The sequence below is a fragment of the Gopherus evgoodei genome, chromosome 3, assembly GCF_007399415.2.
Source record: "Gopherus evgoodei ecotype Sinaloan lineage chromosome 3, rGopEvg1_v1.p, whole genome shotgun sequence".
Taxonomy (NCBI): domain Eukaryota; kingdom Metazoa; phylum Chordata; order Testudines; family Testudinidae; genus Gopherus; species Gopherus evgoodei.
This window is the reverse complement of record NC_044324.1, coordinates 71,209,923-71,236,763: the sequence shown is the minus strand read 5'-3', so window position 1 is coordinate 71,236,763 and position 26,841 is coordinate 71,209,923. Positions and strand designations below refer to the sequence as shown.

Genomic DNA, 26,841 nt, shown 5'->3' with positions numbered 1-26,841 from the left:
TGTCAGGGATGTGCCTTGTATTGTCCTTGTGAAAATCCATCCAAGTTTGCCCATATTATAAATGTCTGAAAATTGCAGCGTGCACATACTCAGTAGAGGTTTGTTAGAGACTGGTAGCGTTATTTTCCAAAGATATTGTCAGCAGTGAGCATGCTGCATCCTATCATGGCTCCCACATCCCGAACATACACTGTCCCCGCAAAGTGACTAAGCATGCTTAATCCCAGTACTGGTGGGAAGGAAAGAGGATGAGCAGGACTTTTCCTGAAATTTCTCATCCTGGCTGCTGGGGACCACTTTGGTGCCTGCCGGGCACCAGAACTGAGAGCAGAGACTCTGTCCTCTCTGTTCTTCCATGGCTGAAGCACAGGAAATATGGTGGAGGAGGAGAAAGCAGCCTGATTTGCTCAAATGCAGTTGAGCAAGAAGGATGGACAGTTTGCGGCCTGGTCCACACTACAGCGTTAAATCGATTTAAACAGCGTTAAATCGATTTAACGCTGTACCCGTCCACACTACAAGGCACTTAAAATCAATTTTAAGGGGTCTTAAAATCGATTTCTGTACTCCAGCTGAACGAAAGGAGTAACCCTAAAATCGATATTACTAAATCAGACAGACAGATGCAGGCAGGGGCAGTACGAACAGTGAAACACACTAGCAATTTGTGTGTTTCCTGTCCCTTAAGTGCCTGATCAAACAAGAGGACAGCCTGCTACTGCTGCTCCCAATACCCAATTAACTTGAGTGGTGGAGGTCTGTGCTTTGGATTTAATGGTCCGAATCCTGCTGCTGATGCATGTGACAGTCACTGTGGTTCAATATGATGGGTCTTCATTTTTATTTCAGTTTGCTTTTTTTAAAAACATAGCAATTTACACTAAAACAAAACTAGGTCACCCACTCCTCCCGCCCTCCCCCCCGAGATGTGTAGTAAATGAGGCGGGGATTGCAGGTAGAGAAAAGATAGGTATCATGGTTAATGCAGTTGAATTAGAATGCTGGAGTACTAGATTCTGTCCCTGCCTGTTCCACAAAGTTCCTCTGTGATGCTGGGCAAGTCACTTAAACCAGACTTTTCAGAGCTGACAACCAACTGTGTGCGCCTCATTTTCTGGCTGCCCAATTTGAGACATCAGGACCTTGATTTGCAGAAGTGCTGAGCACTTACTATTGTTACGGGGATCAATAATAGTTATGCTCAGAATGTATAAAGTACTATAAAAATGCTAAGTATTCTGAAAAAACTCAGACCCAAGACATCTCAAATCAGGCACCCAAATTTAGTGCTTCAGTTCCCTGTAAAATAACAATATCATCATCATCATCTCCTAATGGTTTTGTAAAGAGTAATTCATTAAAGTTTGTGAATCACTTAAATACTACAGTGATGAGTGTTATAGAAAAGTTTGTGGGGAAATTAATAATTCTGTACTCAGTGTAGAATTTGGATGGTGTGCAGTCAATAACGTGTAGGCTACAACTGAATTATGAGAATTTAAAAAGCCAGAATAACTGCTCATTGACTGAACAAGACCCCTCCTGTGAACTGAGTGAGGAGAGGTCCAGTAGAAAAATTCGTATGTGATCATGTAATTAAAGACTATGTCATAATGCATATGCACAAGGGGGGACAAGCTTAATTCTGGCACTTCCTAACTTTTGAGTGCTTGACCCTGCAACACTAATGTCCTTTAATACAGGTTTTTTCTGTGTAATAATAGTATTTTAGGTGTTTTCTCCTCTGTATAGCTTTTTTTTGTACCATAGCCTCTGCCTGAATAATCCAACAGTCAGTCACGTTTACTCTTCTCTCCAGGTTGTTAATTTGATAAGATGTTCCTTCACATTTTCCTTCTAAAGTTGTCACTGGATAAAATAGTCAGTGAGAATACTGCTGTTTGCATGAAAGTTCTGTAGAAGGGAGTAACCGAGATTCTAATGCAATGGTATCCAAACTGTGGGGTGTGCCCATTTATGGGCGCGCAGAGGAACATTCAGAGGGGGGGAGGAAGGGGCAGCAGGAACCAGGCCAGCCCCCAACGGGGGCAAGGAGGGAGCGCCATGATTCCAGCCCTGCTCCGCACCCTAAATTTGTGTGGCCTTCATTTTGGAGGCTAGTAGGACTTTTCAAGGATCAACTGTAACCTAGTACCATCATCCACATTATTTTTTATTCAAATTCATTTTTTAAAAGCAACTTTGGTGAAATTCGACATGCTTTTGATAAATTTTGGGAGTTGTTGGGCCATCCAGGGAAACATTTTAGGGGGAGAGATACAAATGCCCACCCTTTGTTCATAACTGCCTTAAATTAGAATTGAAATTGTTCTCTTTGTACTGCATTCCTGCTTTCAGTGAGGCTGAGGCACATCCATATATTTGATATCAGAAGCGGTATGAAATTTACTAAAATAGAGCTCGTAATTTTCTTGTTGTTGAAGTTGTTCATTTACCAAATGGAGTTGATTTTGTGTCAATGTTGCTTATAATGCTCAAGTTTAAAGTCAACTCTGCCAGGAGCAACATTGCTTCTTTCAGATCAGAAGGCGGTGTATAGATCTTGAATAGATCTTGAAAGATGCTTTTGTGGTCTTCTATGCAGACTTTTAAAGTTGGCAATAGAATTGGGCAAAGCTAATCTAATTGACAAGTAATTTTGTCTTACTGGGCCCAACGAAAATAATTTCTGTTACATGTTGATTTGCTAATAATTTTTGTAGGATTACAGAGATATTATTGACACACCGATGGATTTTGCTACAGTTAGAGAAACTCTGGAAGCTGGCAATTATGAGTCTCCAATGGAATTATGTAAAGATGTGAGACTTATTTTCAGCAACTCTAAAGCTTACACACCAAGCAAAAGATCAAGGGTAAGGATTTACAATTTACTCACCCAAATTCTTGATATGTATTTATTTAAGGGAAGTTCACATACCTCAGAAACACACAAGATAGTAAATGATTTTTGTCAGAGATTAAATGTTAAAACAAAGCTGGGATATTTCTCAACTCCAAAAAGTTTAAATGCTTATTCCATCTTAAATATTATTCCTATTATGAGACAAACAGAAGAATGTTCAGCAAGCTACAGTATAAATAAGTGTGTGTTTTGGTCATTAAAGGCTTGAAGGTTCTGTGCTGCTACTGTCTTGGATTTTCAGTTATCACCTTTGGGATGAGGTGTAAATGAATATTTGAGACAAGGTTGAATAAGTGATAAATTGTGTGGAAGGAGGGATGTGTGCAAAATGTGATATGATTGGACACACTGCGACAAAAAATATTTCACTGATATTTGTGAGAGGATAATAATTGATTCTCCATAACAGAAACTGCCTCTAGAAATCCCCACACTTGGAATTACACAAATCTCAGAACTTCAGTTAGCCTAGGAGAGGACAGTGACATTCTGAACTGTTCAGTGGTGGTCATTGACACTGTTAAGTGGCATTTCCCTGTTTTTTTTCCCATCTGTCAGTTGATTTTGGAACTGCTGGTCACTGAGATGATAGCTCTATATCAGTGGTTCTCAGCCAGGGAGTACATCAGCTCATCTAGATATTTGCGTAGTTTTACAATAGGCTATATAAAAAGCACTAACAAAACCAGTACAAACTAAAATTTCATACAGTGACCTGTTTATACTGCTCTATACAGAATACACTGAAATGTAAGTACAATATTTATATTCCAGTTAATTTATAACTATATGGTAAAAATGAGAAAGTAAGCATTTTTTTCAGTAATAGTCTGCTGTGACACGTTTGTATTTTTATGTCTGATTTTGTAAGCAAGTAGTTGTTAAGTGAGGTGAAACTTGGAGGTACATCATACAAATCAGACTGCTGAAAGGGGCACAGTAGTCTGGAAAGTCTGCTCTACATTTTATCTTGAAAAAAAATGTCCTTCACTTTAAGTACTTAGTCTTCTGGTTTGAGAAATCTTGTGGAAGTAAAGGCAGCATATAAATGTATTGGTGATACAAACTACAGCATTACTACTAATGGCCTTTCTTCTGCTCATCAAGGGCTTAAATACTAACAACTAATTCTGAGACTTAAGAGGAGTGCAGTCAAGTATGCTGTGCTTGAGGGTTTATTCGTGTGTGACTGGTACATTCTCTTCCAAGTCTTCTCATTTACTGTTGTCTTAATACAGGAGACAAATTTCTTAGCAGACAACCTCAGTTCTCTCTACTTATGTCATCCACCGGAACTAGAGTGCTGTTACCTCCATACCTCTCATCTGTTTATTTAGAAATTCAAATTGTAAAAGGTGTTTTTATCTTCAGTAGTTTTAAGGTTGTCAGATAATGTTATTCCAGGTGCTTGTGGAGTTCGGTGTTTTCTCCATACACAAGCTATATACATCACAATGGAAGTGGGTTCCAATCTGGTTCCAGCCATTCATTGGTGTTTCAGTCCCATTCAGTACCTCTCATTTTGGATTACTTGTACTTTTCTCTGAAAAGTATACCTGATAGCTGCTTATGTCTATCTCCTAGCAGGTCAGACATCAATCTTTATTTATCCATTTGTAAAGCAGGGTTTTTAAGAGATTCCTTCACTTGTATCTTCTAGTGAGGTGTTTGGCAACTGTCACACCTAACTGTAAAATCTAGGTGCTGGACTAACCTCCTGGTGCTTTTAGTATCTGCCTTCATTTGTCATTTTCCAGGTGCTTTGTTCCTCCTCCCCCTTCATCCCCCCAAAAATACTCTAGCCAGTCCGTTCGTTTGCTTTGTTTTCCCAGATCTATGGCAACTGTACTCTATTAATTGGATATGAAACAAACTCTCATCTTCTAGGTGGCTAGGACCAGGTCTCTCCATGAATCAGCCAAATTCTCTGTAGGCTTAATGATAAAGACTAATGGAATATCTAAGGTACCCAGGTAGTCCATTTAATTAGAGCCGTGGCAGTGCTTGCAGTCTACTTTCTCTCTCCTCTTGGGGTGGATTGCTACAGCTGAGTAATGTCCTGTTATGGGGCTATATGGACACAACTTAATGTGGGAAAAACTAAATTACTTAGCACTGGATTACTGTGGTTCTCAAAATGTATTCCCATCACAGATGCACGCTGATACTTGTTCCCTTTTACATCAGAGCCTGTAGTCTGGAAAGGAGTCAGAAACTCAGGGAGAAGGGCTATACACCTCTTTTTAACCTCTTCCTTTGTGCCAATCTCTATATTTTCACAGGGTCATGGCCCACTTTTGGGTAAACTGCTTTGATGGTTCAAGCTAGACCCTCAAGAGTACATCTCTGTGGAGTCTACTGTAAATTTCATTTCATTCTTACTTAGACATTAAAATATCTCTTCTCTATATTAATGTGTGTAGTTTTCTGAACAGATATTGTTATATTCAGTAAAAACAAATGCTACTGGAAAATTGTAAACCTTTTTTTGTATTATTTGCTTATTCCATATATTGGTTTCTATTTTTAATAGATTTACAGCATGAGTTTGCGCCTTTCTGCTTTCTTTGAGGAACATATAAGTTCCGTTTTATCAGATTATAAATCTGCTCTGCGCTTTCATAAAAGAAACACAATGAAGAAACGAAGGAGGAAAAGAAGAAGAAGCAGCAGTTCTGTTTCCAGTAGTGCTGCATCAAGGTACATTAATTTCTGTAAGATAATACGAAATGCTATATAAGTTTGAGATATCTAAATAATAGAACTTGGTGTGGTGTTTTTTTACTACGTCCTTTACTATATTGCAGAATGCTTTATTTGATAGGCAAGTCCCTATGATGTGGAAGATTTTTAAACTTTAAGTAAAGCTATCCTAGTGTAAGTGATTACAATTCAAATAACTGCTAAACATACAGTAAAATACGTTGTTAGGATAGTAATGGCATCATGGTTTGTCATATAACTAGCATTTACAGTGATTCTTCACTAAAGATTCACTTTTCAGGGGCTCACAACGAAATGAAATTCCACTGTAAATGTCATATTTTAACGTATTTTATATAGAAACAACTGTTTTACTCCCACAGTCTTAGACGCTAGCTAGCATATTGCTTTATTTATCCCTGTAGAATATTAAATGTGATCATCCAGATTACAAATCTTGCTTCTATTTACAGCCCTGAAAGGAAGAGAAGGTTAATAAAACCTCAGTTGAAGGCAGAAACCTCTGCCGCCTCATCATCTTCAGTTCCTGTACGCTCAACAGCACTGAGACACATTGCTGCTCAGATGAATGGAAAAGCAGCTGAATCTTCCTCTTTGGTGCGGACTAGAAGTAATAGGGGGATAACAGATACAGCTGTTACAGAACAACCGTCCACTTCTTCAGGAGGAAAACTTTTAATTACAAAACCTAATACTACTGCCGTGTCAGGGAAAACAAGTAGGTTTGAAAAGCATTCATAATTTTTGCAGCTTTTTAAATTTCAAAGTTTACTGTTCATTAGACATTAGTACATTTGTAGCTGTTTCTTAGCATTGCAGTGAGGATTAGGAATGGGTAGTGTGTATTCAAGTTAACAATCTCAGGAAAGCTCAAAGAGGGAGACTGAAAGGTTCAAGATTTTGGTAACAGAAATGGAGACATTGGTTCAAATATGGTACAGCTCTGTAGTGACTGAAAGCCATTACCTTCCTGCTGAGCCAGATAAGATTTACAAAAATAATATAAACCATTATAATGAATGATTCAGTATTGCTTATACGTTTGTCTCTTTTTAGTATTGGAGAATTCCACCAAACATTCCAAGAACCCCAATATTCTATCAATTCCTAGCCAATCCAGTTACAGCCACAACACTAGGAATAACTCTTCAAGAGAAAATGTGGAGAAAGATAAACAAATCAAGCGTAAAATGAAATCATCCACTATTAATCAGCAAGGTAATGTTTGTAATAACTACCATTAATTCACATAATCAGAAGGTTAATTACATGACTGAATTACGCCATTAAAATACCCCTTTGATTTCATAGTTAATATAAGTGTTTTTAGAATCCGGGTATATTAACATAGTATTTATACTGTAATTACATCATCATATAGTCAACTTCCTGTTTATATTAATTGTAATTGCAGATATTGGGTTGCATATCTGTGATGTGAGTTCAGTATATTATAAAGTATTACTGAATGTTTTAAGATAAGCAATGTTATAAATATGTTAAATGTTAAAAAATCTTAAAATCTGAAGAAATGTATTCAGTTACTTTTACCAGAAGAGAATAGAGCATGTTTATACTGGGACACTAAAGAAAATTAACCCAAATTAATTTTTAAAGTGGATTAGTTAAACTGCATTCGGCCCTACGTGAATACTCTTATTCAGAATTAAAATTCGTTTTGTGAATTAAGCTAAACCAAATTTAATTCTGAATAAGAATGTCCATACATGGGCTAATGCGGTTTAACTAATCCACTCCAAATTGACGCATATATTTAAGTCAAATTAATTTTTCTGGGTGTACCTGTGTAGATAAGTCTTAAGAGTGTAAAGCAAAGATCCCTCCTGAAGAACAGAACTCAGGTATTATGGTTGATTTAATTTAATTTGTAGTTTATATTCTCAAATTAAATAGCATTTTGTGCAATATATTTAATCAGAATCTGAAACTACAGACTCAAAGTGCCATAATCTGGAGATAATGGGAATGTTGTAATACCATGAGGTGAAATCTAAAAAAAAACCCCAAAAAACAATAACAGAAAATGTGGAAAGGCAAGAAGTGCTAAATGACTTTTTTTTGTTTCCGTTTTCATCAAAAAAGTTAGTAGCATTCGAATGTCTAACATAGTGAATGCCAGTGAAAATGAGGTAGGGTCAGAGGCTAAAATAGGGAAAGGACAAGTTAAAAATTACTTAGACAATTTACCAAGTCACCAGGACCTGATGAAATACATCCTAGAATACTAAAGGAGTTCAGTGAGGAGATATCTGAGCCGTTAGCAGTTGTCTTTGAAAAGTCATGGAAGATGGGAGAGATTCCAGAGGATTGGAAAACAGCAAATATAGTGCCCATCTATAAAAGAGGAAATAAGGACAACCCGGGGAATTAAAGACCTATCAATTTAACTTCAGTATTCGGAAAGATAATGGAGCAAATAATTAAGCAATCAATTTGCGAACACCTAGATGATAATAAGGTGGTTAAGTAACAGTCAGCATTGATTTTTCAAGAACAGATCATGTCATACCAACCATAGCTTTCTTTGACAGACTAACAAACCTTGTGGATGGGGGGAAGCAGTAGATGTGGTATGTATTGACTTTAGTAAGGCTTTTGATAGTCTCTCTCATGACCTACTCATAAACTAGGAAAATACGACCTATAAGGTAGGTACAAAACTGGTCCCAGAGAGTAGTTACCCATCATTGGATAGAAAGCTAGCTAGATCATCGGGCTCAACTGGTAGCGATCAATGGCTCCATGTCTAATTGGCAGCTGGTTTCAGGCAGAGTGCCCCAATCGGTCCTGGGACCAGTTTTGTTCAATATCTTCATTAATGATTTGGAGGATGGCGTGGAGTGCACTCTCAGCAAGTTTGCAGATGACACTAAACTGGGAGGAGTGGTAGATATCCTGGAGGGTAGGGATTAGGGTACAGAGGGACCTAGACAAATCAGAGGATTGGGCCAAAAGAAACCTGATGAGGTTCAACAAGGACAAGTGCAGAGTCCTGCACTCAGGATGGAAGAATCCCATTCACTGTTACAGACTAGGGACCGAATGGCTAGGAAGCAGTTCTGCAGAAAAGAACTTAGGAGTTCTTCTTCGAGTGATTGCTCATATCCATTCCAGGTAGGTGTGCGCGCCATGCGTGCACGTTTGCCGGAACCTTTTTTGCCCTAGCAACTCCAGTGGGCCGGCAGGTCGCCCCCTAGAGTGGCGCCACTATGGCACTAGATATATACCCCTGTCGGCCCACCCGCTCCTCAGTTCCTTCTTACCGCCGTGTCAGTTGCTGGAACTGTGGAGTGCGGCTTGCTGTCCTCCACGTACCTAGCTCTCCTGTACTCTGTTCGTTGTCGTAGTTGTAAATAGTTTTATAGATAGTTTGAAGTAGTATATTAGTTAGTTGTTTATTATATATAGTTGTTTAACTTGTTCGCGTGGGCCGTTGCCCTCCCGGCACCGGGCTCATGCCTGGTTCGCCGGGCTTCAAGCAATGCTCGGCATGCAAGAAGCCGATGCCGACTAGCGATCCCCACGACGCGTGCCTCAAGTGCCTGGGGGAATCGCACATCAGTGAGAAATGTCATATATGCAAGGCCTTTAAGCCTCGCACAAAGAAGGAGAGGGATCAAAGACTCCGCGCTCTCCTAATGGAAGCGGCACTGACTCCGGCACCGGCGGCACAACCAGCCACTTCTACTCCGGCACCAGACCGCGCCGGCACCGGCAAGACTCCCCGGCACCGTCCGGCACCGGGAGCAGATCCAAGACCCTCGACGTCTGCAACACCATCGAGGCAGGCTCGAGTGGAACGCCCGGCATCTACCTTGGCCGCGGCACCACCTGCAGGGCTGCTGTCGACTCCGGGTCCAGAAGGTCCGTCGAGTCCAACCCCTCCTAGCTCCCCCTTGAGATCAGGGGTCAAGCTGTTAGTCCCATCTACGCCGGAGACCTTTGCCTCGGCACGGGACTTGATAGCGCTCACGGAGCCATCGCAGCCTCAGACCACGGCACCCCCTGGACGGGTAACCTCCAGAGGCAAACCGATGCTGAGAGCACTGTCTCCGGAGTCCCGGCACCGATCGTCCCGGAGACATGAACGCTCGCGCTCGGGGCGCCGCTCGCAGTCCCGGCACCGTTCTCCCCGGCGGTACCGGTCGCACTCGCGGCGCTGATCAGCATCTGCACGGTCCCGGTCTGGCTCCTCTTACCACCGGCACCGAGACTCGGCGTTCATCTCCTCGGTCGACCTCCCGGCACTGAGCCGGTGGTAGGTCCCGATCCCGGTCGACCTCCCGACACCGCGTCGGTGGCAGGTCCCGGTCCCCACTGCCAGCCTGGCACGGCGCTGAACGAAGGTCGCGGTCCCGCTCTCGGCACCGACCTCGAGGCAGATCCCGATCCGGATCCCAGCACCGACTACCATGCCGTTCCCGATCCCGGCACCGATATGGGTCGCGGCACCGCTCCTCGGCACCGAGGAGAGCGTCGGCATCGGCATATAGAGAGGTCTATCAAACTGGCTCAGCGCCTCCGTGGCCTTCAAGGGAACCATCAGTGTCCTCTCAGGCAGAGAGCGCCTATGCGTTGGGCCAGGACAGACACTCGGCCCTGTTTCAGGACCCTCCACCTCAGGAACGAGGGCCTCAACAGTGGGGGTTTTGGACCTCATGGGCGTACCGCCAAGCCCAGGGTCCACAACATATTACTCCCCGCCCTGTGGCGGAACACAGGCCACCTGAGGCTACGGTGTCTAGACCCCCTCCCTCCCCGGAAGCAGAAGACAGGTCCAGCCACCAGGACCCAGAGCTCCCTCCAGTGACGGAGGTGCAGCCTCAGACAGAACCCCCCATGGACGCTCTGTTGCCGGGGGTTTCCTCGTCGTCTTCCTCGGATGAGGCAGTGGCGGGTACCTTGTCCTCCAGCCCTCCCTCTCTAGATCTTAGGGCACACCAGGACCTCCTCCGACGAGTGGCACAGAACCTGGACATTCAAGCAGAGGAGGTCTCTGAAATCGAGGACCCGGTGGTGAGCATCCTCTCCGCCGATGCGCCCACCAGAGTGGCCCTGCCCTTTATCAAGACTATTCAGGCCAACACCGCTACTATCTGGCAGTCACCGGCCTCCATCCCTCCGACCGCTCGAGGAGTGGAAAGGAAGTACATGGCCCCCTCGAAGGGCTATGAGTACCTGCACGTTCACCCGACACCCTGCTCCCTTGTGGTCCAGTCGGTGAACGACAGGGAGCGCCACGGTCAAGAGGCCCCGGCACCCAAGTCGAAGGAGGCGAGGCGGATGGACCTCCTGGGCCGCAAGGTCTATTCAGCGGGGGTGCTACAGCTCAGGGTCTCGAACCAGCAGGCCCTCCTTAGCCGCTACTCCTTTACCTCTTGGGTAGCGGTGGGAAAATTTGCAGAGCTGTTACCACAGGACGCCCGCCAGGAGTTTACCAGCATCCTGGATGAGGGCAAAAAGGTAGCGAGGACCTCGCTACAAGCCTCCTTAGATGCTGCGGACTCAGCCGCTCGGACCCTTGCCTCGGGGCTTACGATGCACCGAATTTCCTGGCTTCAGGTCTCTGGCCTTCCGCCAGAGCTCCAGCATACTATCCAGGACCTCCCCTTCGAAGGCCAGGGCCTGTTTTCCGCTAAAACAGACCCCAGACTAAAGGACCTTAAAGATAATAGGGTCATAATACGGTCTTTGGGGATGCATACGCCTGCGACACAGCGCAGGCCATTCCGGCAGCAGAACCAACAACAGCAGCGTTGGCCGTATCCTCAGTTCCGTCCGCAGCAGGACCTCACTAGGCGCCGCGGCAGGAACAACCGTCGCAGACAGTCGGGTGGCCAAACGGGGCAAAACCAAGGCTCCGCCAAGGCCCCTCCTGGACCCAAGCCTTCATTTTGAAGGTGCACCTGAGGGCGCAGTACCAGTTTCCCCTCCGGATCCTTCCCCGCAGTTTTCCAACCGTCTTTCATTTTTCCTCCCAGCATGGACCCAAATAACATCGGACCGTTGGGTCTTGCGTACTGTGCAGGCCGGTTATCGCCTGCAGTTTTCATCGCCCCCCCCCCCCACCCACCATCCTCGTCCCTCTTCAGGGACCCCTCTCACGAGCAATTCCTCCGTCAGGAGGTGCAGACGCTCCTCGTCAAGGGAGCCATAGAGGAGGTTCCAGAGAGCGAGAAGGGCAAGGGATTTTATTCCCGCTACTTTCTAATCCCCAAGTCCAAGGGGGGCCTCAGGCCTATCCTCGACCTGCGGGAACTCAACAAGTATATGGTGAAGTTGAAGTTCTGTATGGTATCCCTTGGAACCATCATCCCATCCCTGGATCCCGGAGACTGGTACGCCACCCTCGACATGCAGGACGCTTACTTCCATATCACCATATTCCCCCAGCACAGGCGCTTCCTCCGCTTTGTGGTCGACCGCCAACATTATCAATTTGCGGTCCTCCCGTTTGGCCTCTCTACAGCCCCGAGGGTGTTCACGAAATGCATGATAGTCGTCGTCGCACACCTCCGGCGCTGCTGCATTCACATGTTCCCCTACCTCGACGACTGGCTGATCCGGGGCACATCGGAGCTGCAGGTCCGCGACCATGTCCGCAGGATCAGCAGCCTCTTTGCTGCCCTAGGCCTCATGATCAACGTGGACAAGTCTACTGTGCTCCCCACGCAGAGGATAGAGTTCATCGGGGCCGTTCTGGACTCTACCCTAGCCAGGGCCTTGCTACCCTTGCCCAGGTTCCAGTCGCTGTCGGCCATCATTCTGCGCTTGCAGGCGGCCCCGCTGACCTCTCTAAGAACATGTCTGGCCCTCCTGGGCCATATGGCGGCCAGTACGTTCGTGACAGCGTATGCCCGACTCCGCATGAGGCCTCTTCAATCTTGGCTCATCGCGCAGTACCGGCCGGCCAGACATTCGTTGGACACAGTTGTCACCGTTCCCCAAAGGGTACTGGACTCCCTTCGGTGGTGGCTGGACCAGTCCATAGTCTGTGCGGGGCTCCCGTTTCATCCGCCCCAACCCTCGGCATCCTTGACTACGGACGCCTCAGATCTGGGCTGGGGGGCGCACTGTGGCACCCAAAGAACTCAAGGCTTGTGGACTCCTCAGGAGCTGGGCCTCCACATCAACATATGGGAGTTGAGAGCGGTCCGTCTTGCTTGTCAAGCGTTCGTCCATCACCTTCAAGGTCGTTGTGTTGCGGTGTTCACCGACAACACGACGACCATGTTCTACATCAACAAGCAGGGCGGCACCAGGTCCTTCCCCTATGCCTCAAGGCGATGTGTCTCTGGGAGTTTTGCATAGCCCATGCCGTTCACCTTTCCGCCTCCTATCTCCCGGGAGTACGAAACACTCTAGCGGATCGACTGAGCAGGTCCTTCCGCTCGCACGAGTGGTCCCTCCGTCCAGACGTTGCCCTCTCACTCTTCCAGAGGTGGGGTCGTCCCCGGATGGACCTCTTCGCGTCCAGGGAGAACAGGAAATGTCGGACTTTCTGCTCCTTTCAGGGTCGGGACTCCGGGTCTATAGCGGATGCCTTCCTGATCCCATGGGTGACCCACCTGTTTTACGCGTTCCCTCCTGTTCCGCTGATACACAGGGTTCTCCTCAAGGTGCGCAGAGACAGAGCTCGGGTGATTCTCATAGCTCCAGCGTGGGCCAGACAACATTGGTACCCCATGTTGCTGGACCTCTCAGTAGCCAACCCAGTTGCCCTGCCCCTACATCCGGACCTGATCACCCAGGACCACGGCAGGCTCTGTCACCCGGACCTTCCGTCTCTGCACCTTACGGCATGGCTCCTGCGTGGTTGACAGGCTCCGAGCTACGCTGCTCTACCCCGGTTCGGGAGGTTCTCCTGGGCAGTAGAAAGCCTTCCACCAGGGCTACGTACTCGGCTAAGTGGAAGCGTTTCTCCTATTGGTGTTCGGAGAAAGGTCTTCTCCCTATGGAGATTCCCATCACCACTATTCTAGACTACATCTGGTCCCTCAAGGCCCAGGGTCTGGCGTTGTCGTCCCTCCGGGTCCACCTAGCGGCTATCTCCGCGTTTCATCCTGGAGTGGACAGATGTTCTGTCTTCTCCCACCCTATGGTGGTGAGATTCCTGAAAGGACTGGAGCGTCTCTATCCACAGATCCGCCTTCCTGCTCCTTCATGGGATCTCAACCTGGTCCTAACTCGGCTCATGGGTCCTCCATTCGAGCCGTTAGCTACTTGCTCCCTGCTCTATCTCTCATGGAAGACCGCCTTCCTAGTGGCCATCACCTCAGCTAGACGGGTGTCAGAACTACAGGCCCTCACAGTAGATCCCCAGTATACGGTCTTCCATAAAGACAAGGTGCAGCTGAGACCACACCCTGCCTTCCTTCCCAAGGTGGTCTCAGCTTTCCACATTAACCAGGAGATCTTCCTCCCCGTCTTTTTCCCAAATCCCCATTCGTCCTGAAGGGAGCAACAGCTCCACTCGCTAGATGTCCGTTGGGCGCTAGCATTTTATGTGGACAGGACCAAACCGTTCCGCAAGTCCCCCCAGTTATTCGTGGCGGTAGCGGACCGGGTCAAGGGGCTACCGATTTCCTCGCAGAGGATATCTTCCTGGGTTACCTCCTGTATCAGGACCTGTTATGACCTGGCCCACGTTCCGACAGGCCGTGTGACTGCTCACTCCACCAGAGCACAGGCATCATCGCTGGCTTTCCTTGCCCGCGTGCCAATCCAAGAGATTTGTAGGGCGGCGACCTGGTCATCGGTCCACACATTCGCTTCCCATTACGCCCTGGTTCAGCAGTCCAGAGATGATGCGGCCTTTGGCTCTGCAGTGCTCCAGGCCGCGACTTCTCACTCCGACCCCACCGCCTAGGTAAGGCTTGGGATTCACCTACCTGGAATGGATATGAGCAATCACTCGAAGAAGAAAAGATGGTTACTCACCGTTGTAACTGTTGTTCTTCGAGATGTGTTGCTCATATCCATTCCACACCCGCTCTCCTTCCCCACTGTCGGAGTAGCCGGCAAGAAGGAACTGAGGAGCAGGCGGGCCGGCAGGGGTATATATCGAGTGCCATGGGGGCGACCTGCCGGCCCACTGAAGTTGCTAGGGTAAAAAAGTTTCCGGCAAACGTGCACGCGCGGCACACACACCTACCTGGAATGGATATGAGCAACACATCTCGAAGAACAACAGTTACAACGGTGAGTAACCGTCTTTTACACTGGATGAGAAGTGTTGCAAAGAAGGCTAACGGCATTTTGGGCTGTATAAGTAGGGGCATTGCCAGCAGATCGAGGGACATGCTCATTCCCCTCTATTCGACATTGGTGAGGCCTCATCTGGAGTACTGTGTCCAGTTTTGGGCCCCACACTACAAGAAGGATGTGGGAAAATTGGGAAGAGTCCAGCAGAGGGCAACAAAAAGTCATGAAGCACATGACTGATGAGGAGAGGCTGAGGGAACTGGGATTGTTTAGTCTGCAGAAGAGAAGAATGAGGGAGGATTTGATAGCTGCTTTCAACTGCCTGAAAGGGGGTTCCAAAGAGGATGGATCTAGACTGTTCTCAGTAGTAGCAGATGACAGAACAAGGAGATATGGTCTCAAGTTGCAGTGGGGGGCGGTTTACGTTGGATATTAAGAGAAACTTTTTCACTAGGAGGTTGGTGAAGCACTGGAATACGTTACCTAGGGAGGTGGTGGAATCTCCTTCCTTAGAGGTTTTTAAGGTCAGGCTTGACAAAGCCGTGGCTGGGATGATTTAGTTAGGAATTGGTCCTGCTTTGAGCAGGAGGTTGGACTAGATGACCTCCTGAGGTCCCTTTCAACCCTGATAGTCTATATTCTATCGTTCACAGTCAAGCTGGGAGAGTGTATCAAGTGGGGTCTCGCAGGGTCCAGTTCTATTGAATATCTTCATCAGTGATTTAGATAATGCATAAAGAGTACACTTATAAAGTTGGCAGAAGATACCAAACTGAGAGGGATTGCAAGTGTTTCGGAGGATAGGATTATAATTCAAAATGATCTGGACCAGGGATGGCCAATGTGAGCCTGAGAAGGAGCCAGAATTTACCAATGTACATTGCCAAAGAGCCACAGTAATACATCAGCAGCCCCCCATCAGTTTCTCCACCCCAACCCCCACCCCCGCTCCCAGTGCCTGCCATCCACCATCAGTCCTGCTGATCAGTGCCTCCCTCTCTTTCCCCCTCCTCTTGATCAACCGTTTCGTGGCATGGAGGAGGCTTGGGAGAGGGGAGGAGCAAAGGCACAGCAAACTCAGGGGAGGGGATGGGAAGGGAAGGGGTGGAGTGAGGGCAGAGCCAGGGGTTGAGAGGTGAGCACCCTCTGGCACACTGAAAAGTTGGCGCCTGTAGGTCCAGCCCTGGAGTCAGTGCCTAAACAAGAAGCCGCATATTCACTTCTGAAGAGCTGCATGTGGCTCCGGAGCCACAGGTTGGCCCCCCCCAATCTGGACAAACTGGAAAAATGGTCTGAAGTCAATAGGATGAAATTCAATAAGGACAAATGCAAAGAACTCCACTCAAGAAGGAACAATCAGTTCCACACATACAAAATGGGAAATGACTACTGCAGAAAGGGATCTGGGGGGTTATTGTGGGTCACAAGCTAAATATGAGCTCAGTGTAACGCTGTTACAAAAAAAGCATACATCATATTGGGCTATATTAGCAGGAGCGTTGTAAGCAAGACATGAGAACTAATTCTGCTCTACTCCATGCTGATTGCGCCTCAGCTGGAGTATTGTGTCCAGTTCTGGGTGCCACATTTCAGGAAAGATGTGAACAAATTAGAGAAAGTCCAGAGAAGAGCAACAAAAATTATTAAAGATCTAGAAAACATGACATATGAATAGGGCTCCATATCTGTCACGGATGCCATGACTTCCGCAATCTCTGTGACTTCTGCAGCAGCTGGTGTGGCTGGTCCCAGGGCCTCCCAGGTAGGAGGCTCCGGGGATAGCCACACTGGGCACTGATGGAACGGCTCCATAGCTAGTTGCTTGGGTGGCCCCACAGCCAGCCGCACGGGCTGCTGCTCAGTGCCTCCCACCCCACCAGAGCAGCAACCTCCCCCAGCCCCACACAGTGCCCCCCATCACAGCACCCTGTCTCCCCCTCCTTCCCCCACAGCTAAGATTTAGTCAGGAGTATAGAGTACAAGTCATGGACAGGTCATGAGCAGTGAATTTTTGTTTATTGCCCATGACTTTCATTAAAAATACCATGATTAAATTGTAGCCTGACCTATGAGGGAAGATTGGAAACATTGGGTTTGTTTAGTCTGGGGAAGAGAAGATTGAGGGGACGTAAATTTTCAAGTACATAAAAGATTGTTATAAGGAGGAGGGAGGTAGCTTCTCTGAGGTTACGACAAGAAACAATGGGCTTAAATTGCAGCAAGGGCTGCTTAGGCTGGACATTAGGAAAAGCTTCCTGTCAAGGTGGTTAAGCATGGGAATAAATTGCCTAGAGAGGTTGTGGAATCTCCATCCTTGGAGATTTTTAAGAGGTTAGACAAACACCTGTCATAGATGGTCTAGAATAATACTTAGTCCTGCCATGAGTGCAGGGGACTGGACTAGATGACCTCTCAAGGTCCCTTCCAATCCTATGATTCTATGATTTTTTCTTTGGTTCTAATGCCACGTGTAGCTCTTTGTGACCCTCTGTGTGGCTCTCATGGAGTAGACTCCACTTGCCATTCTCAGAGAACACTCAGCAAAATCAGGCCATTGGTGCGGAAACTGCTGAAATATTTTTCCCTTGCCCCTGAACAGCAGGAAAGAAAATATGTTGCTTGGAAAACTGTAAATACAAGTGGTACCACCACCTTCTCTAGAGCAGCTTCCAGTAGGAAGCTGCAGGGAGAATGAGAGAACACATTCCTCTCTCTCCTGCCTAATAATAGGGAGGAGGAGAAAAGAAAAACAACTTCCTTACCCCATCTCTTCTTGGAGAAAGAGATTTTTTTCTCCATGAGGCAATGATAATGTGTGGTGATTCTGAGTCACAGTGATGTAACATCACATATCTTGCTGTATTATTATATCATAAAGATTTCTGAACAATATGAGGATTGTTGTTATGACTGAGCAATGTCAGCTAATGCTTGATTGCTGGAAAGTCACTTTAAGATTGATTAATATTGACCTATTGTCAAACTGCTCTGTAATGAAAAAAAGCCTGGTTTTTTGGTCCTTGAACTGTGTCACACGGGGAGCATTTCAGTGCCACATGTGTTCATAAGTACTTCCTTTTAGATTTAGATAATTATTTCCTTAGATTTATTAAAAGTATTTATCCAAACTGTAGACACCTGTACATATATGAAAAATATGAACAAAAGACACAATATAGAGTGATATTCTCCCAAATAATCCATTTGGCAGTTAAGAACACCTCATAAATAATATCCCCTTCACTGTCTCTTACAACCCACTCCTAACTGGAAAGTGGAAAAGAATAGATAAGCTTTGCAGCATATCCCGGATTTCAGGATAGTCTATCAAGGAAAGTGAACTCCAGTCTTGTGCATCCCTCATAGAGAATATCCAGCCAATAGCTTCTGCCTCACCAAACCATTATTATTTATTTCTGTTGTGGTAATATCTAGGAGCCCTAGTCATGGACCATGACCTCATTGTACTAGACACTGTACAAACACATAACAAAGATACAGTCCCTGTCTTAAAAAGCTTATTTAGCTCTCCACCTCTGCTGGATCACAACAGCCGTATTATTATGAGAGAGACAAGGTTGGTGAGGTAATATCTTTTATTGGACCAACTTCTATGGGCGAGACGACAAGCTCGCAACCTGACACAGAGAAAGCTCAAAAGCGTGTCTCTCTCACCAAGAGAAGTTGGTCCAATAAAAGATATTACTTCACCTACCTTGTCTCTCTCATATCCTGGAACCAAGACAGCTACAACAACACTGCATGCAACAGTGGAAAAATGTGATATTGTAAGGTGAGAGAGGTAGTCTCAGATATCCAGGGCCCAAACCATTTAGGGTTTTATAGGTCAAAACCAACAACTTAAAATTACACCCAAAAGCCAGTGCAGAACTCTGGCAATTGTGTAAACATACTGTGATGTACTGTTTAGCAAGGGGTGGAAAATTCTGGAACAGTATACCTTTGTGAATGCAAGAATGTTCAAGGTGCTAGTCTAATCCCCATTTAACAAAGACGTGGACAGATGTAGCTGCTCCACATCAGAAGAGAAGTGATGTTAATGAGTAACTGGTTAAATTGAAAGATGTTATTGACTGGAAAGTTTTTCAGTTACACAGCAGAAGCAAGGGAAAATCCCAGGATTGGTGGCGTGGAAATCAAATATGAATATCACACCTCTTAAATGTTCCTCATTGTGAGGATATCACTTCTTTTAAACCCAAAGATTCCTGCATTCCACACAAATTTGACATCCAGACTTTTATTTTTTAAAACCATTTATATCAGAAATAAAGAATCATGGAGCCATTGTGCCAGAAAGCTTATTACACTAAAGCAGTGAGTCCAGCAGCATTTTAAATTTCCTGCATGAACAATTTTTTTAATTAAGTTTTTGGGTCTCTGTCACATGTGTCCCACATTTGGGCCTTCACGGATGAAGGCAGTTATGGTATATCATCCACTCAAACGGTATTTTATAAATAGTGAATGGAATAGTTTTATCAGGGGCCATTGGGAAATAAAGAATGTAGATTTCTCTTACATATTATTACTCTGTTATTTCTTTACAGCAGACTGCAAAAATAATGCTTTGGCATCAGGAAGCATTCAGGTAAATGGACATGGAGGGCAACCTTCAAAACCTCCAGTTAAAAGAGGGCCTGCACGGAAACCGAAGATAGAGGCTAATAGCAGTACATGTGAAGTGGTGCACAAGAAAAGAGGTAGAAAACCAAAAAAGTTACAAATTGCTGAACAGATGAATGCAGAGCAGAATTCAGTCCAGACCACCAGGGACATGGTAATAGAAGAACCCTCAGTTTCTAGTGCATGCAATTCTCTTTCTGAAAATAATGTGAAGGAAGCTGTATTACAAAAAAAAGGTCGTGGAGGCAGAAAGCCAAAAAGAAAGACACAGACACATCAACCAGACTCAGACCTTATAGTCCCTGCGAATGTTAAGATGCAAACAAGAAGCAGGAGGAAAAGAACAGATGAGCCTGTAGAAGAAGAAGTGTCTGAGGAACTGAAAGATTCTGAACCTCACATGAGAACTAGAAACCAGGGTAGGAGGACAGCCTTTTACAATGAAGATGACTCTGAAGAAGAGCAAAGGCAGCTATTATTTGAAGACACCTCTTTAACTTTTGGAACGTCTAGCAGAGGCAGAGTCCGAAAGTTGACTGAAAAAGCAAAGGCTAATTTGATTGGCTGGTAACTGTTACCAAACATATTCCTTAGAATGCTATGAAGCAGGTACAGTTAAGGAGTGAGCAGAAACAAAGACTTCTGCTCCCCTGCTGCTATTATGGATTAGAAGAATATGTTGTGATTTGAAAAAATTAGCAAAAAAGAAAACGGAGAGAACACTTCTTTGAAACAAATATATATTTTAAACTTTTGCTATTTATTGCCCTCTAGACAGGTTATGCATTTCAACAGTCATTTTGTTCATAGTTAAGAATAATTGAAGACCTGTAAATAAGCAATTACTGACGTTTTAGAAGTGAGAACTACTGTACTCCTGAGCAGTGCAGAGTATATCTGTGATTAAACAAAGTGATAGAACTTTTAATGCCACAGACTGAGAACAGAAGTCTATTTTTGACCAAGCAAGGTACATTTTTATTGATTGCAGAAGTCATGTCTCCCAGGAAGACAGATACTGACAAAGAGTGGCAGTAAATTTAGAATTACATTTCCATTAAGGACAAATGCAAAATTACCAGATTTTGCTAATCTGAAAATGTTTAATTTGAGTAGTGATGGAGCATTCAACTGCAAAAGAAGCCTAGCACAGGCTGTTGGTTTATCCAAGTTTCTGCCAAACAGAGAGAAAATGTAATCACAATATATATATATATAAATATATATATATTATATCCACATTGGAAAAAGTTTGACTAATATGTCTAATTTTTCAGACCTTGATTCTTTTATCAATCACTAAATCTCTGTTTATTGTGCCAAAGACTGAGAAACAGTGCAGTGGAAAGCCTTCTTTTCTTTCTCTTTTTTTTCTTTTGTGTGTGTGTGTGTCTGTGTGTATGTGTGTGTGTCAGTACTGCAAACACTTTTCAAAGACAAAAAAAGACTGTATCATTCTATATAGCAAGTTGTTATAAATTGTGCTGACATGTATCCTCTTTTGGTACTTACAATAGAAAACAGTAACGCACTGATGGGGTCCTTTGACAAAGATGTTTTAGACAAAATTTATAATTGGTTAAAGGATTCAAGGAAATTACAGGAAAAATATGGGCTTATGATGTTTACTTTCTGGTCTGTATTGATTGTTTTCTACAACTTTTGATGTGTTGAGTAATCTAAAAATGACTTACAAAGAAGTGTGTATGTGTAGATTGATATATACACAAACACATACATATACAATATTACCCAGGTATAGAATCTCTTTTTCAGGATTTTTTAGATAGCACTAGAATTTAAAAAAAAAAGAAAGAAAAAAAAAAAGAAAAGAAAAAAGAATTTTAAATGTCATACTTTATAGTTTAATTTTAAGGGGAAGATTGGTTATTTTCAATTATTAAAGATTAAAAAAGGCCAAATCACTTTTTATGCAATCACGTTTTATACAGTGGTCTCATTGCACATTGTGTTTTTTCTGCACTTTTTACGGTATACTTATCACTCTGACATAAGTCAATATACACCCTAAAGAAAAATTACATTTAATGATTGTGCCTTGTATTCTATTATTTCTTGCATCCTTAGTAAAATTAAGTTGTCTATTGTAAATGATAACTATATGACTTAGGGGAATGTATTACTATATATACTGCTGTGGAAAAGAAAAGCAGTTATTTATTTGTTTATGGTACATTCAGTTATTTTATACCTTAAAAACAAACTTTAATACCATTTTCTATTGCTTAAAAGGTATTGTCCAGTTTGAAAACAAGTATAGAAATAGTAGTATTTTCTGAGATCTGGTATGGTACAAAAATGTAACCAAAAATTTCAGATACATTATTTTGGGGTAGCATGAGACAATGTGTCATGACCCTGATTCAGAAGAATAAAAATTGAAAATTAAATATTAAAAAGTAGAGCCTAGTGCTGAAAACCCTTACTCATACAAGAAGTCTTCATTTACAAGACAAGTCTGATGGACTTGAGTGCAACTGCTGAAAAAAGAATTTGCAGGATTTAGGACCTTTACACTTGCACAGATTTTCTTTATTCATTCTGGGCCAAATCCTATACTCATTAATCTGTTACAACAAAGTCTGTTTAAGAAATGCCTGAGCAAGGAAATCAGGAGTCGGCCCAAGAAGAGTAGCTGTTAGCTATCATTTACCTATTATGGATAAAAACCAGTAACCCATGTGCTTGGCATTTTTAGTATTGATTTATGTACCTGTCTTAATTACACATCTTTATATGAAATTAAGTAAACTATTTTCCAGAGCCTGACTGGATTACTTGGACTCTGAGTTTGGGGGGCATGGATTTGATTAATTTGATTTTGATTTATTTATTTTTTCTAACAAATGTTTCTTTACTATTAAAAAACAGTTGCTAAACATATGGTAAGGTGGAAAATTATGGTTGTACAGTTAAAAAATAGTGTATTACACAGTTCAAAACTAATTCATTTTAGTGTGAGACTTAACAGTTAATTTTAAGGATCTCACTGGTGATGAAGGCAATCAGTTTCAAATGTGTAATTTCCTGATGTTATCTGCATTGTAATATAAGAAATTAGAGTATATCTAAAATTCAGCTTCTGTATTTACACTATTTGTAATGTTTTATATGGCATGATTATGTATATATTTATACACAGAAAATACTGTATGTAATGTTGGAGAATGGAATAGCAAACATTCCGATTACATTATGTGAAAACTGTACACCTTAAAATCACAAGAATAGAAGGCCTTATCTGCAGAACATAGATACATTTTTCCCTTACTATAGAGATCTGTGACATTAAACTACAGGGTTTTTTTTAATTCACATTTAGAAATATTGACATTGTTTTCTTCTTAAATAGATTGTGAATGATTTGGGTCAGTTTTTTATAGAAGCAACACTTCAAAAATTATGAGAAGTAATACCAGATTTATTAAAATATATATTTTTATAATTTAGCTTCTTTGGGTTGTAAAAGTTTATTTATGAGAATTAATACCATACCATTATGCTGTATGTCCTTTTTTGCTTGGAAGAATGTATTTGAGATATTTGCAACTTATTGTACCAACAAAGAAAAAGAGCTTTTGATAACTAAGTCTGAAGGTTTTAAATGTGAGCAATAAGCTGTGGTTCAGCAACCTGAAAGAATGTCAAAACTATAGTTACATGCATGTAATGGATAATGCCATCTCAAATATCTAACAAATCATTCAGAAATGGAATATTGAAATAACGTGTTTGTTTCACATATAGATTGTAAATATTATATACATGTGTTTTATTGATATACAGTCACACTAATCTTACAAGTCTGGCAGCAATGAACACAACTTCATTCAAATCCATTGATATTTGACTTTTGATATGGGGATATTCAATTGTTTTCTCTGGTGGTGGTCGTTAAAGTCAATATTTACCAACAGTTACCACTGAGTGGTATCTAATACCACAGTATTTTCTATCTTTAGATTAGGAAATAGCTGCTGTTTCTCAGATACCATTATATTCTAAATGTTTACTTTAACAGCAGTCACTGTACGATTGCATACTGAACAAGTGTTTATCCTGTTTGTTTCAATTGTTATTTTGTTATCCAAGAACTGAACTTGAAGAACTTCATTACAATATTGTTCAGCATTATGTCAGCTAAGGTTCTTGTCATTGTGCTATAACCAGTGATCACTATTTTAAAGAAAATGTCTCTTGTGATTAGACTGCTGTGCTATATACTTGCACGCATTTATTTCGTGTGTTCGGATTGTTGTTAGACTTGTAAGATTAAGTTGGTTGAATTTAATATTGCTATTTTATATTTGTAAAATATTAATAAAAGGACCCTCATGCAGCATGTCTGTAAAAATAAACAATCGCATTTATGTTGTGTAGCAGATAGCTTATGGGCTGTATTGCTGTACCCAGTGTTTCTCAAGTATCAACCCTGGCTGCCTGTTCCAGAGCCTTTTGCCATATATTAAAATATTATGCAGACTAAATCCGTACATCTATTTGACAACTGGAAGTTTGATACAGTTCTTACACCGCACTGTTAAATCTCTCTTGCTCACATTTACTTTTAGGCCCTGATCCAGCAACCACTTTAGCACATGCTTAAAGTTAATAGAAGTACTTAACTGGTTAAGTGCTATAGGCCTCATATACAGTAGACTCTTTTTAGCTCATCTTTAGTGATCCTGTGAACTCACTTGGAGCATGAATATAGCTAAAGTCCTTTGACATATCGCTGTATTTTATCCTAAGTCACTCTTTTTCTTTCACACTTTAACTGTGTTCCATACTAGCTGGTCAAACTGTTTTTTTCAGCTAAACACTGCTACTCTCTTCAGAAGGAGTTTAAATGCAATTCTCTTGAACGCTGGTGAAAGCTGAAAGGAGAGGGGGCCTTAACCTCACCTGGAGACAACAAAAGCTCGTTTTCTCTGTTACTTTTTACTACCTAATGAAGACAAAAATGTTAACTGTACAATTATTTGATAATATATTTTGTGTGTTTTCCCCAAAGTTCTTGCAGCAGATCAGTTTCCAGGGGCACCTAGGTATTGAACTGATAAAAAGGGCTGTTACGTTTCTGCTGTACATTATTGTATAAAAATGTTTGTTTATATGCAGAAATAGTGTATTAAATTTCATATAAATTGGCCAAGTCTGAAAATTTATTTCTGATAGCAAATCGGACACTCTTGTTGTTTTAACTTTATGTAATTTCATAGTTTTTAGACAGGAACATCGCTCTTACTTTCTGGTATATTTGGGGGGAAATTCAGGTAGCTTTTAAATTGAAGTTAACCTCTACATGTCTCACCCGTTTGTACTAACTATATGGAACCATTTTTTGCTATTTATTTTACAGTATATTTGAGCGAAAAACTCCAGAAAGGTTAGCTTTTTATAATTTGTTTTATTTAAAAAGAATATCACAGAAGAGGGTTAAACTTTTTGTTCTGAAGACTACAACAGCGTCAAGGCACTCTAGAGAATCTATGTGGCAATAAGTTAAAGATAATTTTTAGGAATTAGCTATGACAGGCTATTTGGGGAAAATTATCGGGGGGGAGAGAGGGGGAACAGTAGGTCTTTGGAACTCTTTAAATGCAGATAAATACATCAGGAAATTTGCTTATGTGATATAAAGAATACATTGTCGGGGTGGAGGTAATATTTTACTATGACTTTCTACACTTAAAGAAAAAATAAGCTTCTACAAACTGGGAGTAGAAAGGAATATTATCTTATCAGCACCTTCTACGTACACATTCACATAAGGCATACCTACTATTTTGTACTTAAAGTGCATGTTGATTTACAGATATATTGAGAAAAAATGCAGAGTTACATTTTTGGACCATATTAAAACTGCAAAACCGTGACAGGCAACTTGTTAAAAGATCTTGAGTGAATTATTTATATCCTGTCATTTATATTGTTTAGACGTGTAGAATGTAGCTCAATTTTAAGGAAGTGACCTAGAAGGGTTAATTTTGAAACTGACACATTTTCAGATTAAAAATTATAATGCTTATTTTGTACAGAATTATGTAAAACACAAATCTGGTGTACGTAATAAATAACAAACAGTTTGAAAACAATAATTCTTTAGCTTTATCAAGGTCTTTTTCTTCCAGAAATCTGGATTATCATGTTATAACCTGCAGTATCACACCAGGATAAACAGTGCCCTTTCTTTTTGTACATATTGATTGGAACTTTCTTTACTGTTATGTGGACACTTTCTATGTTAGTTTTGATGCATAATACTTTGAATCCTTTTATACAAACTAGAATGTATGTGTAAGAATTACTGTCACTGCAATGTAGTACCTACAAACTTATTTTTAAATAAATAGAAAACTTGTTTTTCTAAGTGGTTCTGCGGTGGTTCTGTTATTTCTATGTAACAGTCTGTTGATTTGTATAATGGGAGAAGTACATCACAGAACAGCCTAAAATCAACTTTGTTCTTGTTTTTATCTGAGCATGCAATTAAAAGGAGTGGAAGCACATCAGCTGGTGCTGCAGCATTTGAGCTGTGATGTGTGAAGATGAATTTTTGACATCCTTACTATATTCAGAGTTTGGCATTAATCAATGCAGAACTGATATAAGAGCCTAACTTCTGCAACTGTTTGGCATAGTGCTGCTAACTGTTTTCCTGTCAGAACTGTGCTTATACGGGGCAGAGAAACATAATATGTAAAATGGGCTATACCTACACATCAAGAAATATAGGGCATATATTTTCAAACTGTGGACTCTTAAGTCTTTTGTACATCACGGCTTTCAAGGATGACAAATCTCAAGTACTCTACATATAGGGATATACACAGGCCTTCCATATCTGCAGTCCAACTTTTTAACTGTCAGGTTGACTGAGGAAAAAAAAACAGTTTTTAAATGCAGCTCCCTGTGGATTACCTTTCTCCTGCCCTGTTCTGTGCTTTTCTATTTCTCTGTTCTTCATAGGAAGCTGCATCCCTTTTCCTCTACATTACTTACCTGAAATCTCAGACAAACCAAAAAACACCTGACAAACACCCATGCACAAAATAAATTTGGATCCTTGTGTTAGGGTATGCTGCTGAGGACAAAATTTCCTTAATTGAATCACATGATGATTTTGGAATACTGAGGCACATGCTAAGATCTGCCAGTGACCTGAGCTCCACAGAGACATTTGTGACAGGTCCACAGCAAGAGGAGATGTTTACAAACTCTTTTCAATAAAATGTACTTGTATTTCAGAACATTACAATTTAAAAAATAAAGGCATCTGTGCTCCATTCAGTGTG

General features: G+C 42.4%; 1 protein-coding gene across 4 annotated transcripts in view; it reads left to right on the top strand.

The window, feature by feature from the left end:
- Positions 1-25,916, top strand: part of PHIP (pleckstrin homology domain interacting protein) — a 337,941-nt gene extending 312,025 nt beyond the window's left edge. For 3 of the 4 annotated variants that reach the window (XM_030555789.1, XM_030555794.1, XM_030555795.1), the window contains 5 exons: positions 2,724-2,876; positions 5,460-5,626; positions 6,103-6,368; positions 6,707-6,868; positions 19,447-25,916. In XM_030555789.1, coding sequence (XP_030411649.1) covers positions 2,724-2,876; positions 5,460-5,626; positions 6,103-6,368; positions 6,707-6,868; positions 19,447-20,093 — 1,395 coding nt within the window. In that variant the 3' untranslated portion in view covers positions 20,094-25,916. The remainder of the gene's footprint in view (positions 1-2,723; positions 2,877-5,459; positions 5,627-6,102; positions 6,369-6,706; positions 6,869-19,446) is intronic. The other variant, XM_030555793.1, reaches the window with a different exon arrangement.
- Positions 25,917-26,841: the final 925 nt, after the last annotated feature.